This window comes from Sapajus apella, unplaced genomic scaffold (assembly GCF_009761245.1).
Source record: "Sapajus apella isolate SASKATOON/1434 unplaced genomic scaffold, GSC_monkey_1.0 scaffold32, whole genome shotgun sequence".
In the NCBI taxonomy this organism is placed as follows: Eukaryota; Metazoa; Chordata; class Mammalia; order Primates; family Cebidae; genus Sapajus; species Sapajus apella.
This window is the reverse complement of record NW_022436972.1, coordinates 6,943,358-6,965,265: the sequence shown is the minus strand read 5'-3', so window position 1 is coordinate 6,965,265 and position 21,908 is coordinate 6,943,358. Positions and strand designations below refer to the sequence as shown.

At 41.0% G+C, this 21,908-nt stretch overlaps 1 protein-coding gene and 1 long non-coding RNA gene across 10 annotated transcripts in view; one reads left to right on the top strand and one right to left on the bottom strand.

Annotated features, from left to right (window-relative positions):
* STARD13 (StAR related lipid transfer domain containing 13) overlaps positions 1 to 21,908 on the top strand; it is a 252,688-nt gene that overhangs the window by 150,406 nt on the left and 80,374 nt on the right. Inside the window, exon 1 of one of the 9 annotated variants that reach the window (XM_032294845.1) lies at positions 12,116 to 13,870. The exons of 7 other annotated variants lie outside the window; for them this stretch is intronic. In XM_032294845.1, coding sequence (XP_032150736.1) covers positions 13,726 to 13,870 — 145 coding nt within the window. In that variant the 5' untranslated portion in view covers positions 12,116 to 13,725. Of the gene's footprint in view, positions 1 to 12,115; positions 13,871 to 15,496; positions 15,504 to 21,908 lie in introns of those variants that run through there. One more of the 9 variants, XM_032294854.1, reaches the window with a different exon arrangement.
* On the bottom strand, positions 8,325 to 19,501 carry LOC116562535. The gene is made up of 2 exons (XR_004273997.1): positions 19,404 to 19,501; positions 8,325 to 8,546 (listed from the first exon to the last, which is right to left on the bottom strand). It is a non-coding gene; the product is annotated as an uncharacterized LOC116562535 (long non-coding RNA).

Here is a 21,908-nt window from a genome sequence, read left to right as displayed (position 1 = left end):
AATGACTGGCCGTATATACATTACGAGACATGCCTGAGGAGGAGAGACCCAGCAAGCAGATGAGGTGCAATTTCTTAAACTAACCATAAATTACTCCATGAAAAGAACCCTTATGTAACACTGAGGCATCCTGATTAGTGTTCTTTGGGCCTTGCAATTACCTGAATAAAACCACAAAATAGTTAAACAATAGTGGGAACTCGGTTTCAATAAAAGCCATTTATTTTTAGCTGAGGATCAAACCCCCAAATAAGTGACCTCTCTGTGTCAGGCATTCTAGCAAAGCAGAAGAAGTTATCTTTATCTTTAGAGTTTCTTGTAAAGTCTTCGGCTTCATGTTGGCTTAAACTATAGCTTTAGTTTTCTTTTCTGTTTCGCTGACATTCACTCATTGGCTGTTGGTGTATTACTTCTACAAAAGACCTAAATGCTTATCTCACAACAATTCTCTTCCTCCAAAATGCACAGCTGGTGGCATTGCATACTTAATGCCAACAAGTTTTACTGAGCATCTACTATGTATAAGGACCTACGAAAAGGAGACAGGCCTAAAATGTCTTCTCAAGGATATTGCAGTCGCATCTTGGGGATAGATATGGATGCAATTCAAGGAAGAATGATTTTTTTATTGTAATTAGAGGCTGAAGGCAATGTACATATTCAAATCCAGTTCCAAAAATGGAAAAGCTTCATGTGTGATATGAAACGTGGCCTGGAAACCTCAACAGATTTCAGTAGAAGGTAAAGTAGGATACAGGTGCTCAAGATCAAAGGACATATGTTTAAAAACACAAAGACTTTAAGGTGTTTAATGTGTTCAAAAATAAGCGAGTGAATCTCAGTGTGACTGTACCTTAGGATGTATGGAGAGATCACTGCATTGGAAAATGTGATTGGAAAGGGAGACTGGGGCTAGGACTTTTTAAGGGTTTCACATATAGTAACTGACAAATCATGAGAAAGGTGGTGATTTTCAACTTGTAATTTAGGATGAATATTTTGGTAGAAGGTACATGAGAGAAAATGCAGTAGCACCATTTATAGGTCCATTGCAATAACCTGCTTGTCCATTCATTAAGTGTGTATTCATTAGACATCTACTGTGTACTAGGCCCTATTTTAGGCTATGGAGACACAGGATTGAGTGAGACAGGAAAACAGAGTTTCCTGGCTCGTAGAGTTTGTGATCTAGTGGGAAGACAGAGAGTGAACAGCATACATAAATGAACTATGTTGATTTTAGTGTTAATTGATAAAGAGAAGGAATAAAACAGGGAGATGTGGTATGGAGGTGAGGGAGAAGGGGTAATTTGTGTACCTTGTGCAATATATATTCAGGGTAACCAAGGAAGGCCTCTTGGAGAAGGAACTTGAGGGAAGACTTGAAGGAAGGAGACTTTAGGCAGGGTCTTTAAATGTCTGGGGTAAGCCTGTGTCAGGCAGAGGAGACAGATAGGGCCAAGGCCCTGATGCCAGGTGAGCCTGGGATGCTCATGAGTTGACTGAAGAGGGAAAAGGCGAGAGACAAAGCATCCCTTAGGACTGTGGGTTTGGCTAATAAAGAATAAGTCAAAGACAGTTTAGGGTTTTGTCTTGGATGGCTTAGGTTGACATATTTGGTGTTGAAACAGCTTTTGTAAGATTGTCTTGGTGACCTGGTGAAGGAAGAGGGGAGTTAGCTCAGAGTCAGCAGCCAGGGACCCGGGCTGAGGATTGGAAGTCAGTGGCAAAGTTTCATATGAGCTTCCGGGAGGAACAGGAAAAGGATCTAACTAGACACAAATGTAAGGCCTGATGAGCAGGCTTGCTGTCTCTACTGTGGCTCGCTGACCCATCAGGCAAGCATACATTCTCACTGACTGCGTCAGTAGCCCTGTGTCGAACGCTGGGGGGATGAAAGTGGAATCTGCTTGCTGAAAGAGAGGAAAGAGTGTTATGTAAAGTTTGTTCCTTCATCAGATCTGAGAGAATGAGATAGCATAAATATTTAACTCTGACAGTAAGCCCACTTGTGATACAAACAAGTTTTATTGGGCTGACTCTTAAGGGGTCCATTAAAAAAAAAAAAAAAAAAAAACCTGACTTTGTCTATAGATATAACTCAGTTAGCACCAAAGAGCTGTATTCTTCAATAATTAACCCCGCCTAAATCCGTCTGTAAAACTGAGTTTTCAACCAATATGCTTACACGGCACCTCACATGGGATATGAGTGTGCTCTGAATTAGTAATAGGTGTGCTGAAAATATTGACCTTCTCAATCTTGAGCTGGCTGAGCAGGACCTGGGGCGACCAAAGGCTTGGGCTTCCTGCAGCCTAGCGGCTCATCCCAGCACGTTGTACAAACACAATGTGTGTGCCATGCGTGAAAAAGGTCGGGAAGCATGAAGTGTGGCCACTCTATATTCATTTCCCTGACACAGTGACCCCACCCTTTGTTGAATATACACTCATATCAGTAACAAAATCTTGAGCAGTACTCCCAATATCTCTATGTATTTTATAAGTTATATGCACGTTCTACTATTACTAACTAATATCTCAAGTCCTAAAGGCCAAAGTTCGTCAATAAGCATGTAAATACCTACGTCAGACCGTCTTCCAGATGATTTTCCGCTCTTTCAGTTAGCTTCTTGTCTGGTCTAAATCTATGCTCATCATTTTTGCCTTGTAGACGTGGCTGTTGGCAGGGCCAGTGCTAGGAGTAGGGACATTTCAGCTTTGTCTCTTTCTTGTTGGCTACTCGTTGCTGGTAATTAATATTTTCTCTTTGTGGTTTCTCTGCAAGAATCCTTTGAAGCTCCATCTCCATTTTGTGAGAATTCGTTTGGTTAAAGATAAGCAATGTAGCTCATAGTCTCTCAGTCAGGTCCATGTAGGCTGCTGCACATCACGATGTCAGGCAGTACTGAAAGTAAGCGTGGAGGTGAGATTGCTGGGGTCAATCTTCTCTACCGTCCAATCCTGGCCCTCCCTCCCAGAAACCACCAGCAGGCTGGCAGCTCCAGTGAGGGCACCTCCTATCATATCCTGATAATGTATACTGGCATAACAGTTTATTTCTCTAAAAATATTTATTTTATTTTTATTTATTTTTTTTTTGAGACAGAGCTTTGCTTCATTGCCCAGGCTGGAGTGTGGTGGCACCATCTCAGTTCACTCTGCCTCCCAGGTTCCAGGGATTCTTGTGCCTCAGCCTTCTGAGAAGCTGGGATTACAGGCATGCGCTACCACGTCCAGCTAATTTTTGTAGTTTTAGTAGAGATGGGTTTTGCCATATTGGCCAGGCTGGTCTTGAACTCCCGACCTCAAGTGATCCACCCACCTCAGCTTCCCAAAGTGCTGGGATTATAGGCATGAGCCACCGTGCCCAGCATATTTCTTTAAAAATATTTTTGACTATTTTAATAAAATATTTTAAACACAGGTATCATTTCTAATATAATCATCTGGACCCTGTTTTGGAGGCCAGCGTTCTTGTGTCCTCTATGTGTCTATTACCTCCCTTCTTAACCGAATAGAGAAAGCTTTTAGTTGTTACATGTGTCCCATCTGCCAACCACAGCACAGAGCATCTCACGTCATCCTTACGGCCACCCTTTGAGCAAGAATGATTGTCTCCATTTTATAGATGAAAAAACTGAGGCTCAGAGGGCTTATTAACTTGTCCAAATTGGCATTGCTTGTAAGAAACAGAGACAGATTTGAAACATACGATCTTTCCTATCTTAAACGCCTTCTTTCTGTTAGGGCTTGGGGTAATTTCCGTTCTTGTGTCTGAAGAACTAAGTCCTGGAAAATAATGAATTTTCAGATCTCAAGGCACTCTTTCCAATAATACTGTCATGGGTGCTACGTGTCAGCTTCCTGGCTAAAATTGCAGCCTTGTTATGGCTGGTTTCTGTCCATGTGGCAAATCTGGTTGCTATGGTATCCTTCACATAGAAAAATATTTGTCAGCTCCAGGTGGCTGGAACATCACACACAGACGTACTGATAGTGAGAATACGAGCAATGATTCATTGAGTTACAGGATAGTCTCCTGAGAGAAAAATGTGGTCCCCGGGTACTTTGATGAAGTAGTCTAGAGATGTTCACTCTGTATTTCTCCCGCTTACAAAACTTCAACTTTAGTCAGTTGACTTACAGAGAGAGTGGCTAAATCTGCAAAGATGTCAGTAACAGGGGATTACGGACATAGCGTTCCTTCCTGTGGGGGAGCGTATATTTCATTAAAATAAATGAATGTGTTGACCTAGTAAAATTAAATTGTCATATCCAAAGTAGTGGCAGATTAGGCATTTTAATTTTTGGTCACTGATTTAAATCATCTCCTGAGTCAGAATGTATTCTCAGTGAACACGATTACATCCAGATAATGTTTTCTTCCAGTAAGAGGGAAAGAACAAAGGAAAATAAATAAAACACAGCTCACTAGAATCTCATAAAAGTTCTTGCACAAGAAGTGAAGTAGCATGGGAAAATATGAGTTCTTTTACAAAAACAAGTTTTTCCTTGAAGTCACTGCAAGATTGCTGTTCTCATACCATATTGGTATGTGTATATGTTTATACAAGAGGGGGCTGCAGCCCCAGAAAAATGCAAATCAAAGTCTGTATGGTAGCTGTGGTCATTTTAAAAAATGACTAACAGCATATATAATCTCCTTTCAAAAAACAGTGTGTTGTTCACTTCTGATGTTTTAAAAGTCCATTTTCACTTTCTCCAAAGAAGTCCATATCTGAGGATTCAGAATCATTTTTCTTTTCAACTTAATTCTTCACTATTTTAAATTTGTTTTATATTCTGCCCAATACAAGCAAAGCATTATAGCATTAAAAAGTTTTCTATTAACAAACATGACAGATTATATCTAGTTTATATTCATTTCATTCTGTGCTGAATATCTTAAAATATGATGTTTAAGTAAAACTTACTTTTAAAGCAAAAACAAATGCTGGTTAACCTTTAAAAAATATTCTCACCATGAAAGAATCTACATTTACAAGATACATAAATCAGGGATTTTTTTTTAAGATTCAGTCAAAATATTTTTTAAGTGAAAATGTCAGTCCCCTTAGTAAACTGAATTTCATAGCAGAATGTTTCTAAAATGAAATATTAACCATCCCTCCTTGCTTAAATTATTTACCAAAATTCATTTAATACACAATTTTAAAGGTTTTTTTTAAAGTGAAGTATATTCATGGGTCAAACATCATCAGATGAAAATGTGGTATTAGACATGGGCTGTGTTCATTGCTCTGTCCTTGTGGCTTTTCTGCTCAGTTTAGTCCATTGACTCTAAGTCCAGACTGAGGTAAGAAGAGCTAGAAGGGTGTGCATCTACCTAGCAAATACTTGGTCTTTCTTTTTCCCTGTATAAGTGAAATAAACTCTAACACTCCTTGAGGTCTCTGGGATCATTCTTGACTAGTTTGTAACAGGAAAAAACAACATGAAAACCTCAGCTTAAAGGACCTTTTTTGCTTCAGCTCTGAAAGAAAAAAAACCGCATAATCCTATTACACTTAGTTATCAGCACCATTTGAAATCCTGACTGCCTTGATAATCACCATGGAGCCTGTAGCCCTTAGGTGGTGGAGAGCTAAATTTAATTAATAGAACAGATGACTGGATAAACCTCCTCATTTATTTTACTGATCCCTACACTTTCTCTCTCCTGTCCTCCAAGTTAAGATCTTTTTCGTTTTGCTTTGTTTTGTTTTCCTGCTGCAAATATTCTGTCACAGCACACAAAAGCACTGCAGCAAGACAGCTCTGAGCAGCATGGCTTTGTGGAAAGGTGGGAGGCTCTGGGCTCCGACAGGTCTGGGTTTGAATCCGAACACTGTGGCTGGTTGTGTTCATGCTTTCTGACTGGTTTGTCACTGGTTGTGTTGCAAGCTTCCGGTTCCTCATCTCCAAAATGGCAACAGTAGTGTCTACCCGAGTTCATGAGGGTGAGGGATAATACAGTAAAGGGCCTCGAGCTGTGCCCTGTCTGGGTGTTTGTCCAACAACAAACTATTATGTTGGTGTTCTCATTGTTACTGTTTCTTACTTCTTAAAAAGCTCTCAGAGAGCGTTCTGATGGGAAATCATGTTCCCACCTAGAACCTTCTGCAAGGAGTCAAGATCTTTAATGGTTCAACTTTTCCTTCTCCTTCTTTTTTATGTTTTGTTTCGTTTGTTTGTTTGTTTGTTTTGTTTTGTTTTGTTTTGTTGGAGTCTCTCTCTTCACCCAGGCTGGAGAGCAATGGCTCGATCATGGCTCACTCCAACCTCCGCCTCCCAGGTTCAAGTGATTCTTCCGCCTCAGCCTTAGAGTAGCTGGGACTACAGGCACCTGCCACTACACCTGGTGAATTATTTTGTATTTTTAGTAGAGACAGAGTTTCACCATATTGGCCAGGCTAGTATCGAACTCCTGCCTCAGCCTCCTGAACTGCTGGTGTTTTTATTAGAGTTTAAGCTCTGCTGCATAGATGGCCTCCTTTTTCACTCCTCATACTACCTGCTGCAGTGGTGAACAGGTGCATTTAATGGCTGATTAAAGTATGAACAAATAAATGGAGAAATTATGTGAGGAATTGTTTTTCCTTTCTTCAGTTGCATTTTTATTTATAATTTATACCCTCCTTCTTCAGAAAAGACGTGGGAAAGATTTGGCATTTTTTCATCCACTTATTCCCATTTAGTTATGAATGAGGGCTGGAGTTGAAGCAGAAGCCATGGTTTCAGTTACAGCATCCCATATGTAACCTTGGGCACCTCATCAAACCTCCTTGATCCTTTATTTCTTCCTCTACAAGATGGGAACAGTAATACCTTTTTTTTTTTTTTTTTTTTGAGACAGAGTTTTGCTCTTGTTGCCCAGGCTGGAGTGCAATGGAGTGATCTCGGCTCACTGTAACCTCCACCTCCCAGGTTCAAGCGATTCTTCTGCCTCAGCCTCCCGAGTAGCTGGTATTACAGGCATGAGCCACCATGCCCAGATAATTTTATATTTTTAGTAGAGATGGGGCTTCTCCATGTTGGTCAGGCTGGTCTCAAACTCCCAGCCTCAGGTGATCTTCCCACCTCAGCCTCCCAAAGTGCTGGGATTATGTAGACACGAGCCACCGCACCTGGCCTGGAATGGTAATAGCTTTTTAAAAGCTTTTGTGAGGATTAAACAAGCTATTGCATATAAAGCATTTAGCATCATGTCTGACACCTGATATCAACAATAACAATGCAGATACCTTTAAGCAGAATATTTGACTGGCATATACATATGAGAATTAGTAAAAGAATTGAATGGATTTCATGGGCCCTATAAACTTTCCTCATACAATTTATATCAGGGCAAACATTCCTGAATATAAAAAAAAAAATTTGCAACATTTTCACGAATTCCACACATTCAACAAATTCCAATACTCACCGTGCATGATTATGATTAACTAATTAAGGAATAAGAGAAGGAAAGTTGTCGATGTACTGTTTTAGCTTCTAAGTACATATTCCCTGTTTAGTAAATACTGCAGTTAGAGCCAATGTTTATCTCCAAACTACAAAATGCCAAAAAGCTCTAGAAGTTTTTTTTGTTTTTTTCATTAGTAACTATTTTCATGAGTTGCCAACAAGTTTGACCATGCCACCGTGTGCCTAACACTGAGTCAAATGCTGTGGGAACTGCTGAGAAACAAAGACCCCGGCTCACAGACTGCTGTAACTTGATTTCAGAGAAAGCCATCCAAGGCCATGTGCACCAAGGGCCAGACTGCCAGGCTGATTTGCAGGCTGGCTGCAGTCTGAGGCCATTTATCCAGCCGTTTTAATAACTGTCTTACAATAACTGACTGCCTTGCAAAATGCAGTTTTATTTATCTCCCTGTATCAGAATCCTGCCTGCCTTCTCATTTTATTAGAACTGGATTACAAAACAGGGAGAAATCAACATGGTACATTTAAGAGTAAAATTGAAAATGAACAACCAGCTGAGGTTGATGTCAGGGACAAAGGCATTGCTGAGGCTGTGGAGTCTGGGATGTTTAGCTCGCTGTGTCAGAGACCGCAGTATGAAATTTATAAACCATTTGGATTAGAGCTCATCAGCCATGCTTTCCTAGCAATGAAGTGTGAGGGCAGTCCTCGCTTTCCTACAATGTTCATGTGGATTTTCTGGGATTCAGTTAGCATGGGTGTGGCTTTTGTCTACAATCACATAGCCAGGACGTTGGTGTGTGGTTGACCCTCTCTGCAGTCTATGACATTGTTCCGAAGAGACATTAGTGTCACTGACTTCAACACAACATTTCATCTTAGAAATCACACAGCTGTAGAGCATTAAAAGACTCTAAAAGAGCCGTCCTTTTACTTGTGAGAAGATTAAAATCAGATAGGGTATTTGTGCCCAAGGTCACACAACTAGCTAGCCACGTTGTCAGGTTGATTCATTTGGTAGCTTTTGACTTTCCTCTTCAGCAACGACTTGCTCTGGAAAAGTCTTTGTCCTCTGCAGACTCTCTTTTTTCTCTTAATTCTTGAATACGTACATTTCTCCAAAAATAAAATTAAAGGTAAATGTTAATAAACCTTTCGGTACTTTCGGTAACAACAATAGATGGGGGCTGTGACCAACCAAGTATTAAATCATTTTTTAAAAATTAAATAGAAAGCATTCAGAAGTTACTTAACTTACCATCTAATAATCCATAGTGGGCCAATCATAAAAGCTGCCCAAAAAAAATACACTTAAGAAGCTGAAAACCATGTATATAGTTTTTGACATGCCCTTACTTTAGTGATTGTTTATGTTGTAACTTACTGAAATAAACATACCTTGTAAATTGTTTACAAAATCCCAACATCTTTTTGGAAACAAGTATAAGGCATTGTAGTAATACAATTTTTTTTGTTTTTGTGTTTTTGAATGCTGATATTTTTAAGATTGTGTAATTTATATTGAGTACTTAAATAAATGGGTACAGTGGCCAGGCATGGTGTCTCATGCCTGTAATCCCAGCACTTTGGGAGGCTGAAGCATGTGGATCGTAAGGTCGGGAGTTCGAGACCAGCCTGGCCAACATGGTGAAACCTATCTGTACTAAAAATACAATAATTACCTGGGTGTGGTTGTTTGCGCCTGTAATCCCAGCTACTCAGGAGACTGAGGCAGGAGAGTTGCTTGAACCCTGGACAATAACTGACTGCCTTGTGGTCAACCTCTGCCTGGAGGCGGAGGTTACTGTGAGCCAAGATTGTGCCACTGCACTCTAGCCTGGACAATAGATTGAGACTTGGTCTCAGAAAAAAAAAAAAAAAAAAAAGAATAAAAGAAAAAGAAATGGGTGCAGCATTCCAACAGTATGTCATTTACTTTTCATCTCTCATGGTGGTAGTGCTAAGAACCACATGCTTAAAAAACCCTTGGGGTTTTGTTTTCATGCCTGTCTCAGTAAATCCTTAAAAGATATTTTATTATTTTTTTGAAGCAAGGTCTCACTCTGTGACCCAGGCTGGAGTGCAGTGATGAGATCATAGTTCACTGTAGCCTCTACCCCCCAGGCTCAACAATCCTCTCACTTCAGCCTCCCAAGTAGCTGGGGCCACACCTAAGATAAATAAACTTTTTTAAAAATTTTTCTTTAGAGACAGAATTTCACCATGTTGCCTAGACTGGTCTTAAACTCCTGGGCTAAAGTGACCCTTCCTCATCAGCCTTTGAAAGTGCTGGGATTATAGGCCTGAGCTACCACACCCAGCCTATCCTTAAAATATTTTTAGTTAAACCAGATTTCTGGTAAAATAAAGCCCAAATTGGTAACTAGCTATGATAGAACTTTAGCCAAATATTTCATTATCAATTAATCTGAACTTCCTGTGGGATTATAGGGTACCTAGTATAATGAGAAGGTTGTTTTGTCCCAGAAGGGATCAGAAAGCTAAATTTTAAAATAACAAGTCTAGAGTTAAGTTTGGGATCGTTTTTACAATAGTATGTAAAATGGCTTAGGGTGGGTTGCAGTTGAAAGTAAGTTGCTGTTTCAGGTGGTACATTTCGGTCAGTGACTTCTGCTGAACCCCTGTTAGAAACTGGGATCACCCAGGCAAGGACAAACACAGGGAGCACAGGGGGCAGAGGACCGTTTTATAATGGGAGAGTAAGTGAGCCAAGCAGAAAACTGTACTGAGATGAAATGGAGAAAGGTGTTGAAGTTACTGATTAGAGAAATAGCTGTGAACCGGGCCCTATCCCACAACAAGGGCACCCATACAGGACAGGAAGGGCACACAAACAGGTTCCTTCTTTGTGGGAGGGAGGGTCATACACGGCAGCAAGATGACCAGATAGAAGTGTCTGGAAGTACTCCTGCTAGCCTATCAAAGTGCCATCAGGAAGACTGGATTTGTTTAGGAACTTTGAAAGGACAACATATCGTAGAGTCCCTTCCCTTTCCTCCTCCTTTCCCTCCTTCCTCCTTTCCCCCCTTCCTGCCCTCCTGCCTCTTTTCCTGACTTCCTTTCTGCCATTTTCATTTCCTCCTTTCCTTCTTTCTTGTAACTGAAAGTTGGCCATATCTAGCCATTAAATACAGCTTTAAAAAATACAGCCACTCCGCAGATTATAAACGTGCTTTCCATCACCTCTCTAAAAATACTAATTTTTAAAATCTTGGTTTGTAGCTCTTCCCTATGATTTCATATGAAACATTGAGCTATTCATGATGTTATTTTTAAGCAATTAAAAGAAATAAAAGAAAACATTTCTAAATGACAAAGGAAAGCATAAATACAAGGCATGAGAGTCATTGACTTATACCTGGCAGACGTGTCTGCCCCAAGAAACAATAACAGTTGGTTTAAAAAGGAAACACCGAATGTCATTTCATAGCTTAAGCCTAAAAAGCAAAGTTAGCCAGAAAATTACTACAAAAGTCTAAGGGATTTGGTGGGTGTTGTTATTGAGGCAATGTGTCTTTTCATTTGTCATTTCACCAACTAAACTGACAGATTCTTTATGAAGAAAGCACAGAGCCAGGAAACTGTAACCCCCCAGTTAGTACCTGCTCAGAGGATCTACCATTAAAGTCCAGATCACCCCAAACCACTTTTTAAATGCATCTGACTTTCTAGAAATGAGGGGCAGTAAAACAAACCTATTCGGTCCATTGAAATAGTGTTTTTCGCGGAGAAAACTGAATCCCTTTCAAAAGAAGCTGTTTCACAATCTCTCTCAGTGTGGTGAGTATTGAAAGTTAGACAGTTTCCATGAAAACAAACTGGCCATAAAAGACAAAAGAGATTTTGAGTAATATTTAGAGTGAAGTTGAAAGAAAGAGAGAGAGAGAGTGTGTGTGTATGTGTGTGTAGCAGCAAACATAATCAGAAATTTTTCTCAGAATTAACTCTCTCTGTTCATTTTTATTTTTTGTATGACTCATTCAATATTCACTATTCCCATAAATGTTGGCCATACACCTACTCTTTTCCAGGCATATGTGGCCATTGGGGCTTAAACAAGGCTGAGGTTCCCATTCCCAAAGTGTTTCTCATGGTAACCAACTAAAAGTTTGTTTCCCACTCACACTGGGGCAGAAGATACTGCTTCACTTCCAGGCCTACTGAAGTTCCGCCACCTCCATATGGAACTTGTAGGTCACCTGGGCACATCTGCTGTGGCCAAAGAAGGAGAGCTGGTGGCAGGCCACGTGGCAGATTCACCCGCCTGCCTTTGGCTGTGCTCTTTACTATGGCCCAACAACCAGGGAGGTTAGAATCAGAGTCCACTCAAGCGTCTATCCCATAGTCAGCTGGGCTTTGCTACAACATTAGTTAAAGATGCTTCATTTAGGTGGCTCATGCCTGTAATCACAGCACTTTGGGAGACCGAGGTGGGCAGATCACTTGTGGTCAGGAGTTTGAGACCAGCTTGGCCAACATAGTGAAACCCCGTCTCTACTGAAAAGCACAAAAATTAGCCGGGTGTGGTGGTACACACCTGTCATTCTCAGCTATTTGAGAGGCTGAGGCATGAGAATCACTTGAATCTGGAAGGCGGAGGTTGCAGTGAGCTGATATGCCACTGCACTCCAGCCTAGGTGACAGAGGAAGACTCTGTTTCGCCAAAAAAAAAAAAAAAAAGATTTATTTAAATTTGTTTTACTATACTAAAATATCCTTTTATTAAAAACTGACCTGGAAAGCTAAGACTCATGCACGATATTTAATTAATGAATGGCTAGTGACAAATAAAGGTAGGAGTCTCAATACAGTGCTTGCCCATCCAAGCCCTTTCTTTTGAACAGGTCCCAGGTTTGCCCAGTTAGACTTTTCATCAATGTAAGATTGATCGATTTGCTTTTTATTTCTTTTACTCTCCACCCTTCCTGAAGTCGCAAATAAGCAGTAGAAAGTCAATAAGTAGATTCTGGAGGTAAATCAAGTATTAAGTAATGCACAACTCAGATCATGACCGTGACAACGATGGTCTCGAAAAAATCAAAAGTGTGCAGTTCTCGGCAACTCCTTGTCTGACCTCAATGGACCGGGACCCTTCTGTCTCTTTCCCTGCCTTCCCAGCAACCCTCTCCCTCTGTCATTCTCTTCACATCCCCCAGGTCAAGGCTCTCATGGAAAGGGAAGTTAAGCCACAAGGTTAGAGGACAGGAAGTGACTCAGTGATTCCCTAGGGGTCAGGTGTGGGGGCAGTGAGAGAAAGAAGAGATAGAGAATTCCAGATCAGAAAAGTGTCCCAGATGGGAGAGTGATCAGGGCTGGAATTTCAGAAATGACAATGACATCAGCATTAGTGATACTCCTCCACTCTCCTACACAAGCATCTCCGAGCGTTGCTGTGAACTACTTCCCACCTATTTTCTCGGCATGCCTAGAAACGCGGGGGTTTCTGGCAGATTTAATGGGTAGTTCAGTGATGTCTGGATTGTGCTAATGGAAGCAAGCCATTGTACCAAAGAGGATTTAAAAACCTAGAATTCAGTAAACTTGGTTTTTTTTTCCCACTCTTTTGAGACTATTAGTCTCAAATACTCTAAATTTGCTGATATCATTATTGTGCTAGGACATAAGTGAGATAATGAAGTGGATAATTAGCAATATACGCTTTAGGATGTAAATAAAAACCACACTCTACAGAGAACACAAGTACTGTAAAAAGAGGTCATGAACCTTGCTACCTGCTTTATACAATGAGGGTTGTTTTCGGACCACGGAAAAGGAAGGAAGTCTCTTAGAAACATCATCTTTGCTACTTTTATTCAACTGTGGAATGTTTTTAAACACTATTTATGATCTTAAAGGGCATGTAAGCAAAGATTTGGAAATTTCAGGCAAAAGATTAAGCACTGGAATTATGATCTAAGTCACACTGTTTCTTTCTGAGAGGAGCGTTCTGTTGAGAATGTGAATGAGTGGAACATACCCCACCTTACATTTTAGTTCTCTTTAGGGGTTTGATTCATTAGGAAGTGTGTGGTTCTTTCTGTTCCAAACAGAATCCTTTTTTCCTGGGACTTTATTTTGAGGCTGTGATGCAAATCCTTGGTGTTCCTTTTTAATGAGAATGAAAACAATGAGGAAAGGAAGTGTGGAGGCTTGGAATCTCAGCTGAGGCTTCGCAGGTCACTGGGGAGCAGTGAGGTTCCTCTCCACTGCTAGCAGCCAGAAGCGTGAGAGAGGACTATCATCTGCTCCTTGCTCTGAATTTCTTTGAACCTCTATGCCAGAAGCCTCCTCAGTCCTCCACGCAAACATTAACCAAGCCCCTTTGGGGTGCTTGGTGCTGTACTGGTGCAGAGAATGCAAAGACACTGCCTGTGGTGGGACACAGAAAAGCAGAGTGAACCAGAAATTCCAGCACTGGGGTAAGTGCTGGATCAGAAGGGCCTGAGGGTACAAAGGATAGACCTTTGTGAACTTTTGACTTGGCCTTGCGTGGCCGCAGTGACAGTGGTCAGGTGGTCTGGAAGAATATGGCGGAAGAGATAAAACTAGAGCTGGGAATCAGAGAAGCAGAGGGAAAAAGAATTGGCTAGGCACGTAAAGCGGAAGAAGAATGTCACTCTAGACAGAGGGGAAAAGAATTGGCTAGTCACATAAAGCGAAGACGAATGTCATTCTAGACAGAGGAAAAGATGCCTATAGGGAACAGAGAATGGGAGTTGAAGGGTTGGTTTTAGGAAACTTCAAGTTGTTTAGCACCATTGCCAACTATCAGGGATGCGGGCAGTTGAGACACAGAAATATGTGCCAGGGACCCATGCTGAGCTCAAGAATTTCATGCTGTCCTCAGAAATTTGGATTTTACTTTGGAGAGATTTGAGAACCATGGAGAATTCTAAGCAAGGGAGAGAGGGATCAGATTTGGGTTTTGTCTCTGAAGTTTTCTTTTCATGATGTTGGTAGCACTCCTAAAAAATGCATAAATTTCCTTCAAAGCATAAGATGTCCTGCTATGTTATGGAAATATATTCAAGAAAGTCTTTATTTTCAAGCACCTTATGTTGCTGAGCAGAGATTCTGCCTTCATCCTGTGATCTTGAGCTTAGCCAACATCAGCCACTAGTCGCCTGTGTGTGTCTCTGTTCTTTAAGGGCAAATGCCTGGGTCCACCATCAATGTCTAGAGTGGAGTTAGAATTTACCTAAACCCCACATTTTCTGGCATACAGGGAGACTGTTATTAGAAATAAATAGATTATCTCTCCAAAAATGAGATTTCTCTTTTAAATTTACACCTGAGCCTCTTCAACAAGGCAGGATGGCAGGAGTGTTTAGAAGCTACAGGACAGTCCATTTTCCTGGAGCATAGATTTTCCTAAAATTTGAAGGAAAGCTTTGTCACGTTAAAAGAAGTATGGGCATGTTATATTCCAGCTACATATAGGAGGAAAGAAATGAATCCATTGGGAGTACCTGTTTATTTTCTTCCCCCATTTGGGTACATCAGTGGAAATTGTGAAAAGTACTCATTTCAGCTAATAAGAATAGCTCCAGTTTTTAAGTGCCTGCGCTGTCAAGTTACATAATTCATTTTGTTTCACAAATGTGAACGTAATGTCAAGTTCAAATCCCTGTGCCAGAGACCAGGATTGCAGCAGTAAACGAAATGCTCTTCCTTGTTCTGGAGTTTCTCACATCCTTACAATGACTCTGAAAAGTATATATAATGTTGTGCACATTTTGCAATGAAAAAACTGAGGCTTTGAGATGTATTGAGACTTGCTCAGGGACACATAGAGGAAACTTACACTCAGCCAGATCCCCGTGGCCACCTTCCTCTGAAAGGTTGTTTTTAATTCCAACTTGCTGTCTTTTTCCCCTTATCTGTTCCTACCTTTCCTTTATCCACTAGGGGCATCCATTTCTTTCCCCTACATCTGTCCACTTTCCTTTCTCTGAAAATCGACAATGGCCATCAACCATCATCATCAGCAGCAACCATGCCCATATACAAGCTTGTTTGTGTCTTCATTCTTTTTTTTTTTTTTGAGACAAAGTCTTGCTCTGTCACCAGGGGCCAGGCTAGAGTGCTGTGGTGCGATCTCGGCTCACTGCAACCTCCGCCTCCTGGGTTCAAGCAGTTTTCCTGCCTCAGTCTCCTGAGTAGCTGGGACTACAGGCACGCACCACCACGCCCAGCTAATTTTTGTATTTTTTAGTAGAGAGGGGGTTTCACCAAGTTGGCCAGGATGGTCTCGATCTCTTGACCTTGTGATCCACCCGCCTCAGCCTCCCAAAGTGCTGGGATTACAGGCGTGAGCCACTGCACGGGCCTGTATCTTCATTCTTAACAATAGCCACAGCAGCCACAACCACCACAGACTGTCCCTACTGTTTGCGGATTCACTGAGCTCACACTGTAACTCTAAAAGAGATAGAAGTCACAGTTATATCAAACAGGACAAGAATTCAAGATGGCCAGAGATCTTAAAGTAGAGGTGGCTGGAAGTATCAGAAAGGTTCAGGAAAGGCTTCTTGGAGGAGGTGTCCAATAAGCTACACCTCAGGAAGAAGTTTAAAGTAGAGTAGAGAGAAAAGTCTTATAGGCAGGCCCAACTAGTTCAATGCCTCAAAAAACTCATCCCATTACATCATTCATTTTTCCTCTGCTCCTGAGAACTGGCATAGTCATAGCTGAATGTGGTTACATTTCAAGGGAAGGGAGGCATTACTGTATTCTAATTAAAAGCATCCCACGTCTCCAATTCCCCAGGAATGCCATCTTGGACTGGCTGGATAATTCCCTTGGAGGTGTCAGTGGGGCAGCCTGGGGGAATTGGGTTTTCTTCAGAGCATATTCAGGGAGATTTTTGGGTGGTCCTGACAGGACCCGGCCTCAAACCTACTCTTGAGGTGACCTAATCCTTTGCTCGTCACCCTCCTCCCAAGTTCCTGCAGATTGGAGATGACTCCCCTCACCAAATCTGACTTCCCAGCACTATTCCAAACCCATAGTTGGAACACCTCTAAGCTGCATGAGATTTCTTGTTATTGATTAAGGCTGGGGCCTGGCACTCAGCCCAACCTCAGCCCCAGCAGCAGTAGCAGCAGGCTTCTCTAATAGAGCGGAACTGAAAGCTATGAAAACCTGGCGTGCACCCTTCGGCCTCTTTAAATCAGAGCAGGAGAGGGAAAAGAGAGCAGGAGAGCTTTTTCAGGGGGGCAGAAGTTTCCTTTGCCAAAGATCTTTGACCAGCAGCACCATGCAAGTCCTCTGCAGGGAATAAAGAAACGGGCTGCAGTCCACTCTGGCTTGAGATTTATGCAGAACAAGAAAATCATTCTCAGCTTCTCCTTAATTCAGCATGTCTTGACCACATGCCGAGCTCCAAGCACTCTGCTGGGCACCAGTGGTACAAAAAGTAATTAAGACAACCTGTGCCCTTGAAGGTCTGTGGTCTAATGGGGGAGAGAGATGTGTCACAAGAACATTTCAGTATAATCTCAAGACCGTAATGGATGTGTGAGAGTCCAGAAAAGAGCTGCTAACCCAGGATTCAGGAGATGATGTCTGAGCTACATCTTCATAGAGATAAATGTGTGCAAGTCAGGAGGAAAAAAGGGAGAGGAATGTGACAGATGGACAGGAAACAGTGTAAGCACAAGCGTGGGATACGAAGCAGCAGCCTGGGACGGGGGATCTCCAGGCAGCTTCACGTGATGGCACATGAGCCCCAGAAGCTTGCAGAGGCCAGGCAGGGAGGCACTGTGAGCCGTGGGGATGGGCTGGTACTTTATTCTGCAGGTGACAGGGAGACACGAAGGAGTTTGAAGGAGAATGAGCATAGTTTCACCTTAGAGATTCAAGGAAGGCAAGAACTGAAGCAAGGGGAGGTGTTGGGTTCTGTGGCAGAAGTCCTGGTTTAGACAAAAGGATGGTCTAAACCAAGCTTGACCAGCCCGCAGCCCATAGGCCACATGCGGCCCAGGACGGCTTTGAATGGGGGTCAACACAAATTCGTAAACTTTCTTAAAACAGTTTGAGATTTTTTTTGCAATTTTTTTTTAAGCTCATCAGCTATGGTTACTGTTAGTATATTTCGTGTGTGGCCCAAGACAGTTCTTCTTGTTCCAATGCGGTCCAGGGAAGCCAAAATATTGGACACCCTTGGTAAACCAAGGCTGGGAGACACAGTTGGGGAGGAGGGTAGGAGTTTAAGAAATATATTTAAGAGTCAAATTCAGCAGGTCCTGGGGTTGTGTGGTGAGAATATGGGGACTGGAAGAGAGGATGAATCTAAGAAGATGCTCAAGTGTCAGACTTGTAGAACTGTGTTCCATTTTTACATTATTTCACCAGATGCATCTGATATAACTGAGTGTTATCTAGACAGTGTTTTTTAAACTGGGGGATTGTGAAGTCAGTGGATATGACTAGTAATTCTGCATAGGAAAGCACAGAATAGAAAAATGTCAGATCTCCTTGCATACATGAAGTGCAACTATTGTTTTATGAAACTTTGTTTTAGTCTATGTGTGTGTGGAATGTGAACATGGGTGGGTGTGTGCATGTTCACAACTATATGAAGTTTATTTCTTCCTAGAGATTGTGATCAAAATATTTGAAAGTCCTATGATATTTTTTTACTGTGGTCATGATTGATTACTCTCAGGTATGACTGTACCTCAGTCAGGTTAAGTGATCTTTTCTCACTACTGTTCTTCCAAGACTAAATCTCCCATTACTCTGTGCCCTTGGAACTCCTAAACAGTCCGTCCATAGAGAAAAGGAAAGATCGGAGCCAGCTGGAGCAACAATCCCAGTCAGTGCCAGGACAATGTCAAACGCCCCGCCCTTCAGAAAACAGCGGCAATATCCAGACACACAGACATTGCTGCCCACAAATGGCCATGTCCTTCAGAGGCAGAATCGCAACTAGAAGAATAACGTTACCTTATATTCTTATGGGGCTTGCAGTTTGCAAAGGACTTTCACAATACATTTTCCCATGTTTACAACAGCTTTGTGAGTTTGGAGGAAGCTGAATATCTGAGAGATGTTTTTGGTGTTTATTGGCCTCCAGATCTACAAATATTTTCCTCTTATTATCGTCATTCATGCATTCAGTCAACATACTAAATGATAGCCATTTGCAAGACTCTAGGCTAAGAACACGAGATATACAGATACAATCTGGTTTCCAATCTGGTAATATGTACCTGCAATGTCAAAATTTAAGAGGATGCAAAATCCGCATATTTATTTAAGTATGTTTGCAGTTTTACCTATGACATATTTACAGAATGCATGTGCATGAATATACATTTTGTGTGTGTGTGTGTATGTGTGTGCGTGTGCACGTGTGAGAGAGAGAAAGAGAGATAGAGAGAATATTTATGTCTCGAAATTCCAAAATCAAAGATCAATAGCCCACAGGGAACAGGGCAAAGGGTATCCCAGGCCTCTCAGTTATATCCAAAAACCCCAGGTAAAGAGCTCTCAGTTTATGCAACAGTCTGAGCAAGATAGACTTCATCTCAATTTTTTAAAAAAATTATGTGTTGATATTTACCTGTTCCTTATTTTAGAGAAACAAAAGATTTAAGGACGGCTTTCTAAATTTTCCATTCGGCACCAAATATAATTCAAGCAGTCAGGGAACATTAATTATAACCGTTATACACGTAAGAGCAACATCTTCCTATGTTTTTAAATGTAAATATATTTAAATATTTGAAAGGTATTTGAATTACTTTGCCTGTTACCTCCTCACAAAGCAGATCCCTGCATATACACCTAGGATGCTTTTCATAGTGAGAATGACCTTGGCAGGAAACAGACCTGGGAGACTCACGACCTCTTGAGATCAGTGACCTTGGGTTCCACATTAACTCACAACTTCTCCCAGTGGTTAGTCCACAGGAAGCCAATATCCCTTGCTCACAATTTACTTACTTGTTCAGATTTTTTCTCATAACATGGAAAAATAATCTTCTGAAGGCATTTCCCTTAATGAAGCCCACATGTCTGATACAGATTTCTTTCCCAAGGTCCTTCCGTGTTTGGTTATGTTTTAACACATCTTTGCCCTTGAGATCCCCACATATCAGGCATGTGATTGCTAATATTTTACTTATTAACTGGTAAGCACATTGTAAGCCATAATTGCAAGACTGTCTTCCCCAGCCTGGTGTTTATATCCTAAAAATACCAGCCTCTTAGGAGAAGGCTCTTACTGCCATTATCCTCAAGTGTCACATTTCTGAATGTGTCCAAATGTCACATATCCAAAGTGTCACATTTCATTTATGACTCCCATTACATGTTTTTAAAGAGCACTGCATTGTGTGAAGCATGGCCTCCTGAGACACGGCTTCGTTTAACAGAAAGAGCATCATGAAACATTCTGTGGATTGCATGTTAAATACTTGTCATCAGAAGAATCTCCAGGCAGGTTGATGGGTGGTGTGTAGAGGGAGCAGCATGAGAATCTACTTTCAGGAAGGCAGTGAGTTCACAAGAATCTCAGCTTCAAATTCAGCTGGGAACAGAAGATGTGTTGTTAATGGCAGAACCACGTGGCTAACCTTCTTCTGCCTTCTTCTGAATCTCACCTCAACTGCAAGGATTTTCCTGGTAACCTTATCCAAAATGCCTTGTCTTGCTCTGAGACCTGGAGGATAATGTCTTGTTTGGCCGGGCTTTTGCTTTCTTTGGTTGTAGTAGTGCCTGGGTCTTTGTCTATCCTTCTTGGATTAGAGACCTACAGGGTGGGCCCCACTGCCACAGCCTTGCATTCACCTGCAGCACCTACCAGCAGCTTTTCACAACAGGGGCACCCAGCGGTTGTCTGTTGAATGAATAAGTAAAGACAATGCCTTCCACTTCTGAATGCCAAATGAAGAGAGCTGGGAGAAGAGAATCAGACCATCCATCAGAACCACTATTTTCTAATATGGGAAAGTAACATAAGCACCTCTGCCTTAGTAATAGTAGGAAATACTAAGCTTCAGGTACTTTACAGTAATGTAATCATTTAATCTTTACAATAACCCTCTGAGATAGGTACTCTTGTTTATTCCCATTCTATACATGCTAGAATTAACCTATTGAGGGTCACAGAGGCAATGAGAGGGGAATCTAGAATTTTGGACTCACTTCTAACCTCTTGATGCCATATTTACCTCTCTTGTGCCCATTTAGTTCAATTATGCCCTCAAATAAAGGAGTATTTTCTAAACACATTGATAGGTTCTTTTTTAAAAGTTAATCTGTGAAACTAAGTACATGTATTCAGCAAGAGCAGAAACTTGAGGTTTATTCAAGAAATACATATGCCATTGGTTAAAAACAAAATGAAATTGGAATGTATTTTCATTTTAAACTCTTTTTAAACCAATAACATTAACCCTGTATAAAAATAGTCTTGTCTTAAAGAGTTGCACTTTTGGTAAATTTGCTAGTTTTACAAATTTGTTTCTTGTTTTGCTTTTGATTACTTAAAGAATTTTGGGAGTCACATAGACTTCAGATACTCATTTAGTCATTAAAACAAGATGTGGAGATTTTCTTTATTTGGTCTAGTTTTGTTTTGTTTTTTGAATACAACCTTGAAACTTCAGCAACCAGGAAATACCAAGTTATTACATAAAGTAAAATGTATCTTTGAAATTTGTCTAAATACATTTGCAGAAGGTCAAAGACAAGTGTGTTACATAAAATCTCCACTTTCCAGACACCTAAGACATTCAAGAAGGAAAAGATGGGAACATGGTCCAGGACCTTAGCTTTGAATTTCCTGGCTTCTGTTAGTTTAAGACATCCCTGTAGCATCATTTAAACATAGTTCTGGTGCAGAAATAAACTTCCATTTGGAATTTCCTTTTTGAAGTCTGCTGAGAATATAAATCAAAACCATATGAGATGTGTCTTAATCCAGAATGTGAAATAACATGAGAAATGTCAACCCAGAAGTAGTCCCTGAAATACGTTCACCAGGATGCACGTTCTGGCAAAATTCTTTATTTAGAATGAAAGCCTCCAGAGAACTGGATTTATTATTTTTAACCCATAATTATGGAAGCCTGAATTGATGAAAGAAGATGCTTTTTAAAGTAATGTCAGTAGAAATGTTATTCCAGCCACCTAGAATGTTTGAGAAGGACATCTGTTGACATAAAAAGATGTTCAAAATGCATTGTCGAGTGCAAAAGCAGATTTCAATTTTATTTAAAGAATATGTAAAATAGATAGTATACTTAGCCTAGATACATGAACACATCTTCATAATAAAAGAATGAGAGATGTTATGCCAACAAAATATTGATCAATCTCTAGGTGGTAGAATTATGGCAATATTTTCCTTCTTTCCCTCCCTCCCTCCCTTCCTTCCTCCCTCCCTTCCTTCCTCCCTCCCCCTCTCCCTTCCTCCCTCCCCCCTCCCTTCCTCCCTCCCTCCCT